This window comes from Mobula hypostoma, chromosome 6, assembly GCF_963921235.1.
Source record: "Mobula hypostoma chromosome 6, sMobHyp1.1, whole genome shotgun sequence".
In the NCBI taxonomy this organism is placed as follows: Eukaryota; Metazoa; Chordata; class Chondrichthyes; order Myliobatiformes; family Myliobatidae; genus Mobula; species Mobula hypostoma.
This window is the reverse complement of record NC_086102.1, coordinates 25,098,139-25,118,881: the sequence shown is the minus strand read 5'-3', so window position 1 is coordinate 25,118,881 and position 20,743 is coordinate 25,098,139. Positions and strand designations below refer to the sequence as shown.

The 20,743-nt window shown below is 41.1% G+C and overlaps 2 protein-coding genes across 3 annotated transcripts in view; one reads left to right on the top strand and one right to left on the bottom strand.

Annotated features, from left to right (window-relative positions):
• The window catches only part of LOC134347766 (uncharacterized), a 45,619-nt gene extending 39,480 nt beyond the window's left edge, over window positions 1–6,139 (bottom strand). The window contains exon 1 of the mRNA XM_063050169.1: window positions 6,007–6,139. Within this exon, the coding sequence (XP_062906239.1) occupies window positions 6,007–6,139 (133 nt within the window). The remainder of the gene's footprint in view (window positions 1–6,006) is intronic.
• Window positions 6,140–8,752: 2,613 nt separating this feature from the next.
• The window catches only part of zbtb21 (zinc finger and BTB domain containing 21), a 51,560-nt gene continuing 39,569 nt past the window's right edge, over window positions 8,753–20,743 (top strand). For both annotated transcript variants that reach the window (XR_010018287.1, XM_063050438.1), the window contains exon 1: window positions 8,753–8,879. The gene's annotated coding sequence lies outside the window, so the exon portion shown is untranslated. The remainder of the gene's footprint in view (window positions 8,880–20,743) is intronic.

The window sequence follows — 20,743 nt, the reverse complement described above, 5'->3', positions numbered from 1 at the left end:
AGGAGTACAGAGGTTTTCCCGGCCGATCACTCTGCAGAATCTACTCTTTCCTTGGCATTACGAAGGCTGCAAAGAGAAGAGCCATCAAGACCATCACAGAGGCTGCTGAGCAAGCCTCCAGATGGCTATGGATCAAGAGGTGAACTATGAACCAGTGCTGCTGGGACACAAGCCAGGGCCCGATCAACCCTGGGTTGCCTGGGAGATGTTGAAAACCCCGAAACACCCGATGACCCCAGGTTACATCACTGATTATGTGTCCCAGCGCATCCTAGGATGTATCTCAGCATCATGCTCTTCAGCACAGGACCCAGGCAGCTGTATTTAGCTCCTCATTTCTTCAATTCACCAGTTTTCTTCATTATCTTTGCTTTTTCTCCTTCTTTCATGGGTTGAATGCATACTGTAAGACAACAAGGCACTGAGGTTGTGTGAAACAGACTAGGTAATCTTTCTGTCAATTTTTGTTGGAAGATGATTGTATAGTTTCTGTAAAACACTTAGAAATACCTGAAAATGACTTCATATTTTACATTTTTGTATTTGATCAATTTCACATTTTCAAGCTCAGAGACAAAACTGAAAATGAGATTAAGATGACCACAGGAGTGACAGATTATCACACACAAGACAAAGGAGCAGAAGTAGGCCATTTGGCCCATCGAGTCTGCTCCGCAGCTCCCCCATGAGCTAAACTATTCACCCATCTAGTTCCAATTTCCGGCTTTTTCCCCATATCTCTTGATACCCTGACTAATTAGATACCTGTCAATCTCCTCCTTAAACACCCTCAATGATCAGGCCTCCACAGCTGTATGTGGCAACGAATTCCACAAATCCCCAACCCTCTGGCTAAAAAAATTTCTCCTCATCTCTGTGTTAACTGGGTACCCTCTAATTCTAAGACTATGGCCTCTTGTCCTGGACTCACCCACCAAGGAAAACAACCTTTCCACATCTACTCTGTCCAACCCTTTCAACATTCGAAACGTTTCTATGAGATCCCCTCTCATTCTTCTATACTCTAATGAATACAATCCAAGAGCCGACAGACACTCCTCATATGTTAGCCCCTGCATTCCAGGAATCATCCTCGTAAATCTTCTCTGAACTCTCTCCAACATCAGTACATCCTTTCTAAGATAGGGGGCCCAAAACTGCACACAGTATTCCAAATGAGGTCTCACTAATGCCCCATAGAGCCTCATCAACACCTCCTTACTCTTATACACTATTCCTCTTGAAATGAGTGCCAACATAGCATTCGCTTTCCTTACCACCAATCCAACTTGGTGGTTAACCTTTAGGGTATCCTGCACGAGGACCCCCAAGTCCCTTTGCACTTCCGATTTTTGAATTTTCTCCCCATCTAAATAATAATCTGCCCGATTATTTCTTCTTCCGAAATGTACAACCGTACATTTGCCAACGTTGTATCTCATCTGCCATTTCTTTGCCCACTCTCCTAAACTGACTAAGTCTCTCTGCAACCTTTCCGTTTCTTTAACATTTCCTGCTCCTCCACCTATCTTGGTGTCATCCACAAACTTGGCCACAAAACCATTTAATCCATAATCCAAATCATCGATATACATCGTAAAAAGAAGCGGCCCCAACACCGATCCCTGCAGAACACCACTAGTAACCGGCAACCAATCAGAATAGGATCCCTTTATTCCCACCCTTTGCTTTCTGCCTATCAGCCAATGCTCCACCCATTTCAATATCTTTCCTATAATTCCATGGGCTCTCATCTTATTAAGCAGCCTCATATGCGGCACCTCATCGAAGGCCTTTTGAAAATCCAAATACACAACATCCACAGCCTCTCCCTTGTCAATCTTATTCGAGATTACCTCAAAAAATTCCAATAAGTTGGTAAGGCAGGATCTTCCCTTCATGAAACCATGCTGGCTTTGGCCTATCTTGTCATGCACCTTGAGGTATTTCATAACCTCGTCCTTGAGGATTGACTCCAATATCTTTCCAACCACCGATGTCAGACTAATAGGTCTGTAATTTTCTTTTTGCTGCCTCCTTCCTTTCTTAAATAGCGGAACTACATTTGCCACCTTCCAGTCCTCCGGAACTATGCCAGAGTCTATTGATTCCTGGAAGATCAGTTCCAATGCTTCCACAATCTCCAAAGCCACCTCCTTCAGAACCCTTGGGTGTACCTCATCCGGGCCGGGAGACTTATCTATTCTTAGTCCACTTAGCTTCCCATGCACTTCCTCTCTAGTTATCTTGACTGTACCTAATTCTATTCCCTGATACCTCTGGCTATCAGGTATATTGCTCATGTCTTCCACTGTGAAGACTGATGCAAAATACTCATTCAGTTCCTCCGCCATCACTTTGTTATCCATTATAATTACTCCAGCATCATTTTCAATCGGTCCCATATCTACCCTTGTCACTCTCTTACTCTTCATATATTTAAAAAAACTCTTAGCATCCTTTTTTATGTTAATTGCCAACTTCCTTTCATAATTCATCTTTTCTTTCCTAATGACTTTCTTAGTTTCTTTCTGTAAGTTTTTAAAGGTCTTCCAGTCCTCATTTTTCCCACTAATTTTTGCTTCCTTGTACACCATTTCTTTTGCTTTTATTTTTGCCTTAACCTCTCTCGTTAGCCACATTTGTGCCATTTTTCCATTCATGATTTTCTTTTTTCTTGGAATATATTTTTCCTGCATTTTCCTTATTTCTTGTAGGAATTTCATCCAATTCTGCCCTGCCGTCCCTCCATTTAGATTACTTTTCCAATTGACTTGGGCCAGTTCCTCTCTCATACCACTGTAATTTCCCCTGTTCCACTGAAATATCGATATACCTGATACCAGCTTCTCCTTTTCAAATTTGAAACTGAACTCAGTCATATTATGATCACTACTTCCAAGAGGTTCCTTTACCTCCAGCTCCCTAATCGCCTCAGGTTCGTTACACAGCACCCAATCCAAAACAGCCGGTCCCCTGGTGGGCTTCTGGACAAGTTGCTCCAAAAAGCCATCCTGTAAGCATTCTACAAACTCCCTCTCCTGAGATCCATTACCTTCCTGACTTTCCCAATCCCCTTTCATATTAAAATCCCCCATAATTATCTTGACATTGTCCTTCTGACACGCTTTTTCTATTTCCAGCTGCAACTTGTAGTCCACATCCCGACTGCTGTTTGGAGGCCTGCATATAACTGCTATTAGTGTCTTTTTACCCTTGCCATTTCTTAATTCTACCCATAAGGATTCTACCTCTTCTGATCCTATGTCCCTTCTTTCTATTGATTTGATATCGTTACTTACCATCAGGGCCACGCCACCCCTTTTACCTACCTTCCTATCCTTCCTGTACACTGTGTATCCTGGGATATTCAGCTCCCACTCACATCCATCATTTAGCCATGACTTGGTGATGGCCACAATGTCATACCTTTTAACCTGCAGCTGTGCAGCAAGGTCATCTACTTTATTTCTAATGCTGCGTGCATTTAAGTACAGTACATTTGGATCGGTACCTGTTGCCACTTGTGCTATATATCTATTTTGCAGCAAACTATCCCGTATATTCCCCGGCCTGTCCTTCTTACCATCTTTGCTGCACAGTATTTTTGACTTATTTCTATTTTCCTCTTCCTTGATCCTAACACCTTGGTTTCTTTCCCCTTGCCAACTTAGTTTAAACCCTCCCTAACAGCTATATTAAACAATCCTGCTAGGATATTAGTACCTTTTGAGTTCAGGTGTAATCCATCTTTTTTGTACAAGTCATACCTTCCCCAAAATAGGTCCCAATGATTCAAGAATTTGAAACCTTGCCCCCTGCACCAGTTACTTAGCCACACATTCATCCGCTTAATTTTGCTATTCTTACCATCATTAGCGTGCAGCTCAGGCAGCAATCCTGATATTATTACTCTGGAGGTTCGGCTTTTCAATTTTCTTCCTAGCTCCCAGTAATCTTTCTTCAGGACCTCCTCTCTTTTTCTGTCTATGTCATTGGTACCAACATGTACCAAGACTTCCGGCTGCTCGCCCTCTCTCCTCAGAATACTCTGGACTCGATCTGAGACATCCCATACCTTGGCACCAGGGAGGCAACACACCATCCGGGTATCCTTGTCCGGCTCGCAGAATCTCTTGTCCATCCCCCTAAAGATGGAGTCCCCTATAACTACCGCATTTCTTCTTGCTCTCTTGATTTTGGCACTGGGCAGAATGCTAGAGTCTCGTTCACTGTGGTCCTCCTCTGTCAGGTCTGCCTCTTCAACAGAATCCAAAACGATATATCGATTTCTGAGGGGGACTGTCACAGGAGTGCTATCCACTACCTCTCTATAGGTAGTATCTATCACCTCCTCACTTTCTCTAATTAACCGAAGGTCATCTATTTCCATCTCCAGCACCTTAACACGGTCCTTCAGAAGCCTCATCTCAGTGCACCTGGTGCAGATGTAATCCTTGGGGAGGCTGGGAATCTCTCCCAGGGTCCCCACATCTGGCACTCCAAGCACAACACTAATCCTAGATGCATACCTCTAATGCTACTGTTTGTACTAAATACTAAAAAACTGTAACTTACTCCATTACTATGAAACTCAATGGTCGCAGGAAGCCTCTTCCCGTCTCCGCCGAAGCCCGTTGAGCCAAAGCCCTTTCACTCTGCACCCTCTCACTCCGCAGCCCGCTCCGACGCTGCCCGCTGGATATGGCGGTTTTCTTTTTAAACTGTTCGCACTCAACTGTCTGACGTCACGCGCCTGTGCAGTCTGGCCTCTCTCCTACTCCAAGAAATAAAATGTCTTCTCGCTGGAAATCCTTAGCCTCTTACCGCTGTCTTCTTGATTCGAAGAGGAAAAGTCTGTGACTTTCTTCCTCTTTTTATGACCAATGATTGTTGAGTTATCAGTGTAAAGCATGACAGTCACTTTGCAGAAAATAAAATCTCACTTACAGAAGTGAATATATCTATTCTTAACATAAGTGAACAGGGGAAATCACTTTCGCATTCTCTGGCCTCTGGAAGAATTTGCTATTCTGGGTAATTCTGATGCACACAGGTAAGTGAAACCTTGACATATTGCAAATCATTTCTACTTTTAAATAAGGCTATCTTCAACATAGATATTCGAAGACCAAATGCAGAGGCATCAGGAGGCAATTTAACTCTGCAATGTCAGTTGACAAGAGGCAAAGTAAGGCAGCTGTGGAAATTCAGGTAGTCTCCTGAGAATTGACTTGCAGTTGAAAAAATAACAAGAGGACATCTGAAAGTGATGGTGAGAGGGGGTGGGGAATGTAGATGGTTTATACAAGTATCCTGCCACTGCCTGTAAGGAATTTGTATGTTCTCCTCGTGACCGCATGGGTTTCCTTCCACAGTCCAAAACCGTACTGGTTGTTAGGCTAATTGTCCAGTGATTAGGCTAGGATTAAATATGGGGATTGCTGCACAGCCCTGCTTGAAGGGCTAGAAAGACCTGTTCCATGCTGTACCTCAATAAAATAAAAAATTACTGGAAATAGTAACAAGTACTGCCATAACTATTGGAAATTGTTCAAGGACCTTCCAAAGTTTACATGGCCTTTGGCTGAAGGAGGCAGAGATTCCAAATCAACCCATTAGGAATAAGCCTTAGCAACACACACTGCTGGAAGAACTCACCAGGACAGGCAGCATCTAAGAAAAAGAGTACAGTTGAAATTTTGGGCTGAAACCCTTCGGCAAGATTTGTGTGCATTGCTCGGATATCCAGCATCTGCAGATTTTCTCTTGTTCAAATTCTCATTTTGTTTATAGATTTCAACTTTTCAATTTCAGCTTCTGATTGCTGAAGTTGAGCAGTGCGTTACCATCACAGAATTTGGCACCCAGATGTAAATCTGCTCATTAATTATCTATCATTATGTAACAGTCAAAATACTGGCAAAGATGCTCACTTAAATCTACTTGAAGCAGCTTATCAAATGTAATAATCACCATCTCTGATACAAGGGCAATGAAACTTACCTGCCTTGGGTGGATGCTGTCCACTTGACTTGACATCGCTTTCCCTCTCAGTAGCTTCTGCTAATCCAGGCTCCACATACAACACTATGCTGCCAACTGTCACCAAGGTGAGAAGAATGATTCCTCCTGGCATTTGGCAAGATGTCTGAGTACAAATCTGTGAGTGTGTGTACGATGTAAGCTTATCTATCACAGATTCCTCATGTAGCTGTTGTTCACAACAGAAGATCTTTATTAGTGGCGCTTCCTGTTTGTGATCACTGCTCTTTCAACCAAAAGTAATGAATAAGAATGCCAGAGAGTATTCAAGGTTGATGATCTGCTGATCTGAAGAACAGTCAGTAACCTGAAACGTTACCTCTTTCTCTCTTCTGACTAATACTGCCTGGCCTGTTGGGCAATTTCACGACTTTTTTTTAATTTCCAGATAGTACACCTTTTTGTTTTTGTAAAGAGTTAAACTGTAGCCTCAAATCAAAAGAATAATAAGTTGAAAGGTGGGGTCATGAAAGGTGCCAAATAAACGTAACTCTTTGCTTAGATTTAACCAGAATAAAACTTAAAATTAATACAAAGTCATTTATTCGTTCAGAGTATCAGTGTCAGCATTTACAACTTCAAAAAAGGAAGAAAGACAAAAGGGAAATTAAAATGAATGAATATCAAACCCTTGATCAAGGGGATAGCTTTGAAGGAAAAGAGGTGTAGGAGCATAAGGAGAGAGTCAAACAGGTTGGGATCAAGTGACTATGATCATCCTCTGTGGGATCGTAGCACTTCTTTAAAGCACTCTGCACCTAGTTTTCAGATATGAGGATTTATTTGATCAAATTTGGCAGTAACATCTTTATTTCAAAGCTACAATGTAACCCTTAACTTTTCAAGATCTTTAGAACATTAATCAAACAGCCACCCAAATAGAACAGAGGTTACCACAGATCTTGCTAGGGTTTTTTGCTGAGTTTTTTTATTTCAGCCAAGGCAATGCTGATACTGGTTGTAATCCTGCATCAATATCTTTCAGGAGTTTACTTATGTTTCCTCATAATATGCTTGTATTAATTACTGTTTGCAAAGATTTTCAATATGATCAAAGAATAAGATAAAAAAGCAAATTGATAACTTAAAACAATGATCACTCTGCTTAAGTAACTTAAAAGTCTTTTAAAATAGAGGGGTTTTGGCAATTTAGCACACGATCCAAGCAGGTCTAACTCAGTCATGGTTTCCACCTCACTTCAACAAAGTTCTCTGTTCTTCACATTGATATTAATATCAATCTAGGAATCCACAACTATTTCCTTTAAATATATACATTTTTTTAACATTCAGAGACCCCATTCCACATCCACCATCTTTTTTTGGGGGGAGGAGTGATAGAGGAGGGGTTAAACTCTTCTCATCTCTTTTTGCCCAGGGCTCATGAATTTCCTCATCCATCAGTTTGTGTTCTGTCCAAGATAAATAATTGCTTGATTTCAACTTCCCTGTATGCTTCATTACTTAAAACTGCTGCTCTTTAATAAAATCATCTCAGTTTGCTAAGTACGATGTCAGCAGGCATACGTTACCAAACAAATATCTATTGGAATCAGTAGATGAGGTCCTCCTGTTAGATATCTCTTCAGGTAAGTGACAGCATGTGCTGTTGATCCGCAAATCATTTAAACAATTGTGGCTTCCAAGTTAAAAGTTGGAATGTTTAGAACTATAAACCTTGTATTTATTATTAACTCAGTTCATCTATATCACTATCATTCACCCTCTTTCCTATCTCATGGTTCCAATTTCCCCCGATCTAGCTCTTCTCCCTTCGTTCCCTCCAATTCTTTTCCACCTCAGCTTCCCGATATATTCTTCCATCCTTCCCTACCTGGTTCACCCACCCTCTTTTTGATCTTTCCAATCATTTTCCTTCTACTCTTTCACACTCTGCCTCTTCTTCTATCCCATTCTAACATTTACCTTATGACTCTCTAAACCCACTTTTTCCCGAGATCATGCCTCCCTCCCATCATTCCATTTTGTTCTTCAGTCTCTTCCTGCCTCCCTTCTCTCCTCTTCCCTTCACCCACTTTGTACTCTGCTCTTCTCACTATCCCTTTCACCTTTTCCCTCCCCTTTTAACTCCCCATTCCACTTCCTCCAGTTACCTTCTCCCTTTCCACTCCACTTTTTTCCTCAATCCCTTCCTTCCCCCTCAGCCGATCTCCCTACACAGCTCTACTGTTGTCTTCCCTGCTCCCATTCAGCCAAGCTCACTTTTAATAACATTTGAGCCACGCCTCAGACACTTCAGCGTGAAAGCCCCACTCCTTCATTAGTGGTATACTGAGGAACCGCCAACATGGCTACACAGGAAGCACATGCAAAGCAGTAAGAAATTTCGGCTGCTATTTCCACATTTTCAGTTCACACGCAGCTTGATAATATCTAATTAAGAGCTGAGTTGTGTCGTTTCTTACTGCCTTTAATAAGTTACGTGTAGTATAACACAAATATAAATTTATGCCTGTAGACCAAACCATCCCCACCCCGAGAACTATAATCCCGTTTTTTAAAAATGTAATACCCTGCCAAAACGCTGAATGATGGAGTTCCTCCAACATTTTTTTTCTGTGATTGACTGACACTATCGGAAATTACGTTGAAGACCCGCCTCCGCCGTTTGACTTTTCAGCCAATCCGAAAGCAGCGTGCATGACGAGCAGTCCATGGAATGACCTCATCCCTAGTGTGGGATGACGTCAAATTCAAGATGGATGGAATCACTGCGGCGGCGCGCGGCACTAAAATCTAAAGCAACAAAAAATAATAACCGAAAGCAGAGGATCGTCCGGCGACTTTTTCCAAAGTTTGAGACACCCGTGAGGGTGAGTAGTTACCGAATTTGTGGTATATGTAGTACGGAAAACCGGAAGTTCGCAGAGTTCTCTGTGTGAGGGGATAGAGAGAGACAGAACGCGGCCTGTCCTGACGTAACTCGCACTCACTGTTATTCTTCCCCCATCCCCCTCCTCCGGCGGCTTCTAGCGCCGCCGACCTATCACGCAGGCGTGAACAGGACAGCATCACGCCCATGCGCAGTGGGTGCGTTTTGCGGGCTCGGTTATCAATACCGCGCATGCGTTAACGTGTGCGAAGGAAAAAGGCTAAACCTCTTGTTGGTTTTCGTCTCTATATATTGCTGTGTAATTAATTTTTAGAGAAAAATGGATGCAAATTCTACAGGGCGTGAAGCTGAGTTTTTTTCTCAGGTTATAGAATGACAAAGTATCATGGAAAAGTAGGAGTGGCATTGCAAATGGAAAAATGCTGTTTGTGGACTGATGGCCTCCCCCTTTCCTGTGTTATTTTTATGAATAAAGTACGTTTTACGCAAGAGAAATATGTAACTTTTTGAAACGAAGGCCTTTCCTTACTAACGCACTATTCTGAAGGAGATCTGTGCTTCTATGAAACATTTGTGTTTTAAATGCAAAATGTTGTAGGATTGTACGGTGAAAAAAATTGAATTGTCTTCATTTTGTTGCCGTCACTCCATATTCCAAATCTGCTACTTCTGACATTTGGAGCGCAGATGTATTCGTGTTTTAACTGTAAAAGTACTTTTTTTTTGCGAAAGGTTATTTCAACAAATCAGCAGGCCAGGCAGCACCTATGGAAAGTCGAAGTTTTGGGTCGTGACTCTTCATTAAGACTGTTGAAGGGTCTGAGCCCGAAACGTCAACTGTTTACTGTTTTCGATAGATGCTGCTGGCTTGCTGAATTCCTCCAGCATATTGTGTGGATTAATTGTAAATGTTTGGTGGTATGAGAGAGATGTCATAAAGGTTTTCAACAATTGTTTAACGTTTTCTGAAACAGAGACAAAGGAGTTGGCCTAGCTACAAATATCAGTTTCAGCTATGTTTTTTCTATTCACTGCCACCACTATTCAATGTAAATTAAATATTGTGCATTGACTTTGCTTTCTGCCAAAAAAAACAACTTTAAACTTATTTGTCTTTTCTCTTTCCCAATTCTGATGAAGGCCCTTTGACCTGAAATTTATAATGTTTCCTTGTCTACAAATGCCAATTAACCTGAAGGGTGTTTTCAACATGTAGTTTCTTTTCCAGATTCTCTGCATCTGCATTTCTTTAACTCTCTTCCACAGATCAGACCGATGGCATTGGTAGGAAGGTAGTTTGTGTTATGGTACTCTTGTCTCCCATTTACACGGAATCATGTGTTTTCCCAAGGCATGGACATAAGATTCTCAATATTATTCCAAAAACTGCTTCTCCACGTTGAGTTTGCTGTGACCTGGGAATCTTGGGATGTTGCAGTTTTCCTCATGGAGATTTTTGAGACCATCTTTTAATATCTACTATTTCTTTATGTGACTGGGCTGTATTCAGGAGTCTGTTATTGGGCATTTGAATGAAGTGGTCTATGCAGTAGAGTGTAAGTAGGGCCTCAGTGCTGTGGGTCTTGGCCTGGGAGAGGATACTCGTGTAGTTATTTTGGAGAAGTTAGCAGGAATGCAGCTCTGGGTGTGTCCAAATTGAACAGATTCTTCCTGTGTTGGGAAGCTGGAGGTTTTGCAGGGAGAAAGGGTGGAAGAGAAGTAAAGAAGAATTATACACATAACTTTTCCGTTCTGTTCGGGTGTGGTTTGATCCTTGCAGTGAAGGATTTATATAATCAGTGACTAAAAGCCTATTGGCATTACAGTACTTGTTCGCTGCCTTGGTCCTTGTGAAAATACAGCAGGATCTTTCTTTGTATTTTTAGCCAGGTAACATGATTTGAAAGAAAGGCATTATCCTATACCGCAGGGTAACTAATAGCCTACACATATGGCCAGAACAACAATTTCATTAGAGTTATATAGTGCTGTTCTTTTAAACATTATTCATTCAACTCTTCCCATTATAAGAAACTTCCATGTCATGTTAGAGGCTGAATCGGATGCATGTCAACTCTGGAAGGGTTTGCAGGCCATTACTTCCTGCAAAACAAAACCTAACTAGAGAAATCTGCAGATGCTGGAAATCCAAGCTACAAGCACAAAGTGCTGGAGGAACTCAGCAGGCCAGGCAGCATCAATGGAAAAGAGTGCAGTCTACATTTCGGGTGGAGACCCTTCAGCAGGACCTTCACTTCCAGATGAGGTCAACACCTTTTATACATGGCTTGAAAGGGAGAATAAAACTACAGCTATGAGGATCCCTGCAGGATCCATTGACCCTGTGATCTCTGTTTTGGATGCCAACGTCAGAACGTCTTTCAAGATAGGTAGGGCTCTGAAAATCTGTGCCAACCAACTGGCAGGTGTGTTCAAAGACATTTTTAATCTCTCATTGTCACAGTCGGAAGTTCCCACCTGCTTCAAAAGGGCATTCAATCATACCAGTGCCCAAGAAGAGCTGGGTGAGCTGCCTTTAAGCACTCACATCTACAGTGTGCCAGTTTGCCGGTTATGTGGAACAGTCTATGTTCCAAGTCGACATTGGTGACCATCCCGCACTTTTCTTATGCTACAATGGATGACTGCATTGGTGCCACTTCCTGCACCCGTGCTGAACTCATCAACTTCTCCACTTTGCCTCCAACTTCCACCCTGCCCTCAAATTCACCTGGTCCATTTCTGACACCTCCGTTCCCTTTCTTGATCTCTCTGTCTCTATCTCCGGAGACAGCTTATCCACCGATATATATTACAAACCCACTGACTCTCACAGCTACCTGGACTATAACTCATCCCATCCTGCTACTTGTAAAAACGCCATCCCCTTCTCTCAATTACTCTGTCTCCACCGCATGTACTCTCAGAATGAGGCTTTTCATTATAGAATCAAGGCTGCCTTCAACCACATCTCTTCCATTTCACACACGTCTGCTCTTACCCCATCCTCGCGCTATGCAATCAGCTTGTCCTCACCTACCAGCCTCCGCATCCAGCACATAATTCTCTGAAACCTCTGCCACTTCCAACAGAATCCCACCACCAAGCTCATCTTTCCCTCCCCCCCCCCCACTTTCCGCAGTGATCACTCCCTACACAACTCCCTTGTCCATTCGTCCGTCCCCACTGATCTCCCTCCTGGCACATCTTTGCAGGCAGAGTAAGTGCTACACCTCCTCCCTCACTACCATTCAGGGCCCTAAACAGTCCTTCCAGATGAGGCGACACTTCACTTGTGAGTCTGTTGGGTTCATTTACTGTGTTTGGTGTTCCCGGTTTGGCCTCCTGTATATTGGTGAGACCTGATGTAGATTGGGAGACCACTTCCCTGAGCACTGAACTGTCTGCCAGAACAAGTGGATCTCCCAGTGACCGCCCATTTTAATTTCACTTCCCATTCCCATTCCAAAATGTCCATCCATGGCTTCCTCTACTGTTGTGATGAGGCCACACTTAGGTTGGAACAACACCACTTTATATTCCATTTGGATTGCCTCCAACCTGATGGCATGAACATTGATTTCTCAAAATTTCTGGTACTGCCCCCACACTCACTCCTTCACCATTTCCCATTACTTTTCCCTCTCTCACCTCATCTCCTTGCCTGCCCATTGCCTCTTTCTGGTGCTCCTCCCCCTTTTTCTTTCTTCCATTGGTCTTTTTCACCAGTCAACTTCCCAGCTCTTTACTTCCATCCCCTTCCAGGTTTTACTTATCACCTGGTGTTTCTCTCTCGCCTGGACAATACTATTACTTCAGGCTGTTGTTTAGCTCAGCATTTAACACAATCATTTCTACAGTTCTGATCAAGAAGCTCCAAGACCTGGGCCTCAGTACCTCCCTCTGTAACTTGATCCTCGACTTCCTCCCCAGAAGACCGCAGTCTGGGTGGATCGAAATAACATCTCTACCTCACTGATGTCTGCTTAGCCCACTGCTCTACTCTCTTAACACCCACAACTTTGTGGCTAGGCAGAACTCAAATGCCATCAATAAACTTGCTGATTGTTGGCAGAATTTCGGAGGGTGATGAGAAGGCATACAGGAGCAAGATGTTGTTGAGCAGTCTTTGTTCTGGTGGCCAATACATGCATTTGAGATACTGTACAATATTTCCTGCTTCCCTTCCTCAAGTTGAGGCTGTCTTTGTTCCCTTTGACAGGATTTGCAATTGCGAGCCATCTTTAGCGCACATTGTGCCCACAACTACAGCAGCATGTAACCATTTCTAGCTTATGCTTACCTCAATTTTACCAACCATTCTTTGATCTTAACACCTCCTTGGTTTATAACCAATCACATCAACAGCAACTTTCTCTAAGTAGCAAAAGAAAAATCTAAAATAAACACATCATTATGTCTTGAAGGTTGTGAATTAATCGCTGGAGTTGTTGAAAGTAATATCTCTGCACTGTTCCATTTATACATTTAAAATATGAATCAGACTAAGACATAGCATCACCTGAGACGACCATTGTATCAAAGTGAGAGCAGAGGCATCTTTCCATTTCAATAAAATAGCCCTTCTGGCCAATAATGTAACAAATGCAATTACATGTTGGTATGATATAGAAATACCATGAATATATTGAGGAATTATACCGAACAAAACTGTCAATTTATTAGGTTGTAAATTAATGTTCAAAGCTTTAGAAATGGTAGAGAAAATAGATTTTCAAAAATGTTTCAATACAGAACACAACCAAAACATATGTCTTAGTGTAGCTGGCTCGGTTTTACATCTATCACACTGACTATCAACATTAGTAAATATTTTAGACAGTCTCTCCTTTGTTAAATAGTAATGATGTACAATTTTAAATTGAATTAATGAGTGACTGGCACAAATCGAAGAAGAGTTAACCAACTTTAAAATTCGCAACCAATCCTCTGTTATCAAGTTCATGTTAAGCTCTCTTTCCCAATCTTGCTTAATCTTAAGTGAAGGGTAATTGTACTGTTGTAACAGTAAATTATAAATTTTCCCAATAAAACCTTTCACTAAAGGGTTCATTTTTAAAATAATAACTAACAGGTCAGAATGCTGTATCTATGGAAAATTACTTAAATATTCTTGTAAGAAATGTCTAACCTGAAGATATTGCAAGAAATGTGAGTACGAGAGAGAGTATTTAGTTACTAATTCCTCCAAAGAAGAATTTTTAGTTTTAGTTAGTAGGGGTTCTTTTTTCCCTCCTTTTTTAAAAAAAATTCTTAACACTTTGTTTTTCCTTATTATTACTGATATATTGTTTAGCTTTGTTAATTAGTTATTTGGTAATTTAATTCTTCATTGCACATATTGACATGTTGACTTGATTACCTTAATGTATTTTTGTTGATCTTCAATAATAATTAATTTAAAAAATTTAAATGAAAATAAAATATGAATCAGATTGAAATCTACTAATGAATTTAGGCGTGAATCCCAAATGATTTTCCATGATTTGGTTACATATCAAAGTTCACAGTAAACTTATTATCAAGTACCCTGAGATTCATTTTCTTATGGGCATTCTCAGTAAATACAAACACAATAGAATCAATGAAGAAACACACACGGCAGAGACGGACAGACAACCAATGTGCAAAACCAGCAAACTCTGCAAATACAAAGAAAAATAACCAAGTAGTATTGAGAATACAAGCTGTAGAGTCAACAGTGAGTCCATAGATTGTGGAATCAGTTCATACTGGGGTGAGTGAAGTTATCCCCTCTAGATCAAGAGCCTGATGGATGAGGGGTAATAACTGTTCCTGTATTTGGTGTGAGACTTGAGGCTGCTCTACGTTTCTGATGGCAGCAGCAAAAGGAGAGCATGGACTGGATGGTGGGGGTTCAAGATGTTGGATGCAGCTTTCCTGTGACAATACTCCTTATAAATGTGCTCAGTGGTGGGCTGTACCTATGATGAACTGGGTTCTGTCCACTATGTTTTGAAGGCTTTTCCGTTCAAGGGCACTGGTGTTCCCATACCAGATCTTGATACCACCAGTCAGTGTTCTCCATAGAAGTTTGTCAAAGTTTTAGATGAGATGCTGAATCTGCACAAACTTTTAAGAAAGTAGGGATGCTGTCATGCCGTCTTTGTCATGGCACTTACATGCTGGACTCAAGACAGATCCTCTAAAATGATAACGTCGAGGAATTTAAAGTTGCTGACTCTCTCTACTTCTGATCCTCTGAGCCCCTGATAAAGATTAGCTCACAGACCTCTGCTTTGTACTCCTGTAATCAACATTCAGCTCTTTGTATTTTTTTTGACATTGAGTGAGAGGTTATTGTTGCACCATTCAGCCAGATTTTCAATCTCCCTCCTGTATGATGACTTGTCACTACCCTTGATTCAGCTGTATATGAGCGGCTATATAAGATTCAGCTGTGGTTGCTTAAAGTTGTTATATCTGGGGGTAGTAATAGGGATAAGCTCCCACTACCTATTAAATGCTCCCAATTAGCCTCTGAAAACCAAGTCCGGCTGTTGGTCTTCAAGCCCTGTGGAACCATTTTTACTGACGGCAAAAGGAACAAAAGTGGTTATTGGCACCTTGATAACCAGTCACTTCAGGCAGATGGGGCTCATCAGCTGTGGTTGGCAGCTCAACTGCGAGAAGGAAATCTCTGATCTCAAACCTCCGCTGCCTTGCTGCAATACTCACTCACAAGGAATGCTTCAGGAGTAAACTCTGAGGGAAGATCCAGAGCTCGTCCCTAAGGCAGTCCTACGTTGAGTTCAACGCTGACTGACAACTCCTATGACGCCACTGGTGCCCAAAAAGTATCAGTCTCTGCCATTTCTTTGGATTCATCACCTGCTGTTTGAAAGGGGGAGCCTGTTGCAGGGGAAACAGCTTGCTCTCCATATTGTACTGCCCTGGTTTGCGTGACGCATACACAGCTAAGATGCAACGTCCATGGTTGACCCAGCACAGGGCCTCAATAAGAGCTATGTTGCCTAATCTCATCTCCTGGAACTTGGTCTTTAGCTCTACATTTTCACTCCTCATGAAATACACTTCCAGTTACTTTGTAAATGTGATGACAGTTTCTGTCTTTGTCACCCTTTTAGGAAATGATTTCCATTACTAATTCCATTTCCCAGTACTCGGTCTATAGTCTTCCCTCAATGTTGGCAAAACAAAAGAGCTTGTCATTGAATTGAGGAAAGAGGGTGATGCACATGCTCCTGTTTGCACCTACAGTGAGAAGGTTGAGTGTATCAGTTTTCCAGGAGTGAACATCAATCACCTATCTTGTCTAACTACATTGACATCAAGTGCCACTACTTCCTCAGGAGGTTAAAGAAAATTGGCATGTCTCCTTTGATTCTCACCAGTGCTCCATAGAAAACATCCTATCTGGATGCATCATGATTTTGTATGGCAGCTGCTTGGCTCATGACTGTAGAGCGTTGTGGACACAGCGCAGCACATCATGGAAGCCGGCCTCCCGTCCATAGACCCTACCTACGCTTCTCAGTACCTCAGAATAGCAGGCGGCATAAGCAAAGATTGCAACCACCCTGGACATCCTCTCTTCCCTCCCCTCCCATCAGGCAGATACGGAAGCCTGAAGGCACATACTGCCAGGCTCAAGGACATCTGCTATCCTGCAATAGTAAGACTATTGAATGGTTCTCCACCATGATCAGAATGGACTCTTGACCTCATAATTTGTTGTGACTTTGCACTTTAATGCCTACCTATACTGCTGTTTTCCTATAATTGTAGCACTTTATTCTACACTCTTATTGTTTTAGCTTGTACTACCTGAATGCACTGTTGTAAAGAATTGATCTGTATGGATGGTGTGCAAGACAAGTTTTTAACTGTATCTCAGTACATGTGACAATACTTTATTGTTGCCAAACAATTGATGCTAGAACGTACTATCATCACAGCGATATTTGATTCTGCGCTTCCCGCTCCCTGGATTACAAATAATAAACCAATTTACCAAAGTTTCTATGATCTTGTGATTCTGGTGCTCTACTAGATGTTGTTGTGACAGTACCTGCTTCTACCACTCCTCTGGAAGTGTGTTTCAGATTCCAGCCACCCAATTGATTCTCAGCCCCCACCCCCCCAAATTGTCTATCCCTTAACTTAAACCTGTTACCTCTGGATTTGGATGCCTCATCTACAGGGGAAAGTTTCTTGCTATCTACCCTATCTATGTCTTCATAATTTTGTACATCTCACTTAGTTTCCTTCTCTGCTACAAGGGAAAACAATTACTCAAAGCTGAAACACTCCATCAAAGGTGACATCCAGGTGAATCTCCTCTGTGCCCTCTTGAATGTAATCTCGTCCTTCCTATAGCATGGGAACCAGATCTGTGCAAGGTTCTCCAGCTGTGTCCTAACCTACGTATTACAAATGTCCCATATTTTATCCTTTCCCATTGACATGAATGTGTTTTCTTTTTGTGATCGTGGGCCCTCAGTGTTGCAATACAACTTGTATTAGATTGCGTATATTTTAGCGAAGTAGATTGTATGTTTAACTCCACCATGAATGTGCAGGGCACATTGAGCTGGGCATAAGGAGGAATGTTGGGCATGGGGCTAGCAACCCATCCTGTTTAAAGAAAAATAGTGATACAGAAATGCCAACAGGAGTTCCAAAAACTTCATCCCTGGGAGAGGAAGGATACATCAAGAAAGTGGACCGTACATGGGCAAACTTGAAAGACTGGCCCAGGACAACAGACTCTGGCAAGCTGCTGCCTGCAGCCTATGCCCCAGTAGGGCTGATGGACTTGAGAAGAAGATTGTATTTAATCTTGTGTCAATAGAAATGTTCATATTTATGTGCAGCACAATTTCATGAAGCACTGCTCTTCATTGGTTGGTACACAAATCAATTCACTTTGTTAACAGTTGAATATTCAAAAAACTGATATGTCAATGTAATGAAATTGCAAAGGTGGAAAGTGAAAGGAAAAAGATGATTATAAGATGGCATGGCCCTTTCTGTTGTGTACTGAGACTAGTATTAGCAGATACCAACATGAAGTAGCTAGACGTTAACTGTGCTGCTGGACTTGGGAAGCCAGGAAAATTCCAGAGAGTCAAATAATAATGCTGGATATTTTGGATATTTGCAAAATAAGCTGACAAAAGATTTCCTGAATTTTACGAGAACCAAACTTGAGTTAAAAGAAAACTTGAGTCCTGACGAAGGGTCTCGGGCTGAAACGTCGACTGCACCTCTTCCTAGAGATGCTGCCTGGCCTGCTGCGTTCACCAGCAACTTTTATGTGTGTTGTTTAAAAGAAAACATGTTGATTTGTGAAAAGAACATTATTGTAGCAGGATCACCAAATCTTGGACTTAAAGTTGAGGGTGTGTGTGGTGGTTGGGAGTAGTGGACAGGAGGGGATAGTAGAATAATGTTTATAATTTCTGCATACCAAACGAACAAGGTTGCAATGAGTCAGCAAATTTTAACTGTGATTAGGATAAATTGTTAATTTCTGAAGAATAGTGCAACATAATACAGCATCTCGGTCATGGGAGGCACTGCCAGCTACGGAATCTTTACTTTTTGAAGCTATAAGCAGATAGCAAAGCAAGCAATTACCTGTTCATATCAGTGGATGGGGATTCTTTACTACTTGAGATTAAGGTATTCTGTGTTGTGTAGTTGGAACATGCAGAATTTAGATCCAGTGCTGATTAAGGAAAGTCAGTAAACATTTAAAATCTTAATTGGGTTCAATAGCATAACTTTCTTAAAAAGTGCAAAATTAAGCATTTTAAACCATTTTTGCTAAGGAAAGGAAGAATTGTGTGTCAATGACATGAAAATGCTGGAGCTCCTGTCAAGTTAAACTGTATCGTCTATTTTAGAGAAGATGGCATGATCACAATGTTCTCTATTTCTCCCTTTCACCCTGTGGCTATAAGACTCTACAATTCCTCCTCCAGTATATAAGTATATGGTTTCATTGCACATCTGTATTTTGCACTGTTACTTTTTAATGCACATTTTGTATCTTCTTTGTAACTCAATGCTTACATTCTGTATTTTAAAGTATATATATTTCTGCATGCGCATCTTTGCAACAATAATTTCCTTTGGGATAAATTTTTATCTTTTTTTATCTTATTTAGAGGAAACATACTAAACTCTTGCATATTATCTCATGTCAGATTGATTTGTATCAGACTCAAATACAACCCCAGAAGAGTTAATTTTGTAATGAATTTAATAGTAAAAGAAATTTGCACTGAAACAAAATCAGTAATTATATTTCATAAAGATGCAAAGAGTTTGGAAGGGGTAAATATTAATGAATTGTAAGGATCAAATAGTATTATTTTTAAGATTATAAACATGTTATTGTTCAAGTGCTTTAAAACATTTTTGTTCTTTTCAGGGAGGTAGTTCTGAGGAAGGTATTGCAAATTTATTTTCCATGGATGAGCATGCAGCCAGCATCACTGTTTAAAGTGATTTTCACGTGACACAGACCTGGTTGCGGCCTTCTGATAAAGGAGCAGCTCTCCCTGCATTTCATTTTTGGGGTCATTTCAGGCCTGTACACATTTACATTTCCAAAGCTTAGTGTCAATGTGAAATAGAAATTATTTGCAAATTCACACAACTTGTACTTTGAATCCACCATGTTTTCTAAGGCTGTTCCATGGGATTGAAATGCACTTGAGATCATTCTCTGCAATACCCTATTTTGTATTAGCAATGTGTACTGAGGCAGCATTAGTTCAGAATCTTGCTGTATAAGATTCTTCATGAAAGAGAAGTGATATATACAATTTCACATTCAATTTGAGAGTGTGTAACCTAACTGACACTGGAGTTTTAAAGTAAAATAATTAATTACTTGGATATGACTTGTTAGTTGGCTAACAAAAATAGAGAAATCAGATGTAAAGATTTACAACATAGAATATTTAGGTTGTTTAGGGCTAGGTTCAGTTTCCATCAGCAACCAGAACAAATAAAATGTCCCAGTTCAAGTTTGCAGAGATTTCTTTTTTAGAAATCTTGACAAACTCCACCTCTCACACTGCTGCCACACACATTTTAAAATAAAACTGACTTTCCCTTTTTGTAGATAGTTGGTATTTTCTATTACTAAAATGCCCTGCCTTCAGTAAGAGTGTAGTTATAAAAAAAATCCATGTAGTCAATTATGACTGGTGACCAATTAATTGAAATTAGCACTCCACTGTTTTCTTTTAGTTAGATATATAGAGTCATAGAACACTACAGCCCATCAAGTCCATGCCGAACTATTAATCTGCATAGTCCTCCACCTGCACCTGGACCATAGTTCTCCATCCATGTACCTATCCAAATTTCTTAAATCTTGGAGTCAAAACTGAATCCACCACTTCTACTGGCAGCTCGTTCCAAACTCTCCCCAATCTCTGAGTGAAGAAGTTTCCACTCATTCTCCCCTTAACCTATGACCTCTAGTTCTAGTCTCACCCAACCGCTGTGGAAAAAGGAAATACCTTACTGCTTCTTGTCAGATCAAACAGTACTTTCATCTAGATTTTTTAGTGCTTTAGAAACATGCAGCCTATTGTTGGTGACTACAGGAAAAAATGAAAAATCATTATGCTTTTGGATGGTTGCCTTTTGGTGTCTATCACGTTCGTATGACTTATCAATTGAAATAGCGACTGATGAGTTGATGTTGCTGGTGGCTCAGTTGATGAATACATATGTTCCAAATGCAACTGCATGTTCAGATCAGAAGCATCTCTTTTCCTGGCATTCTTTATGCCCCACATCCAAAGATCTACATGA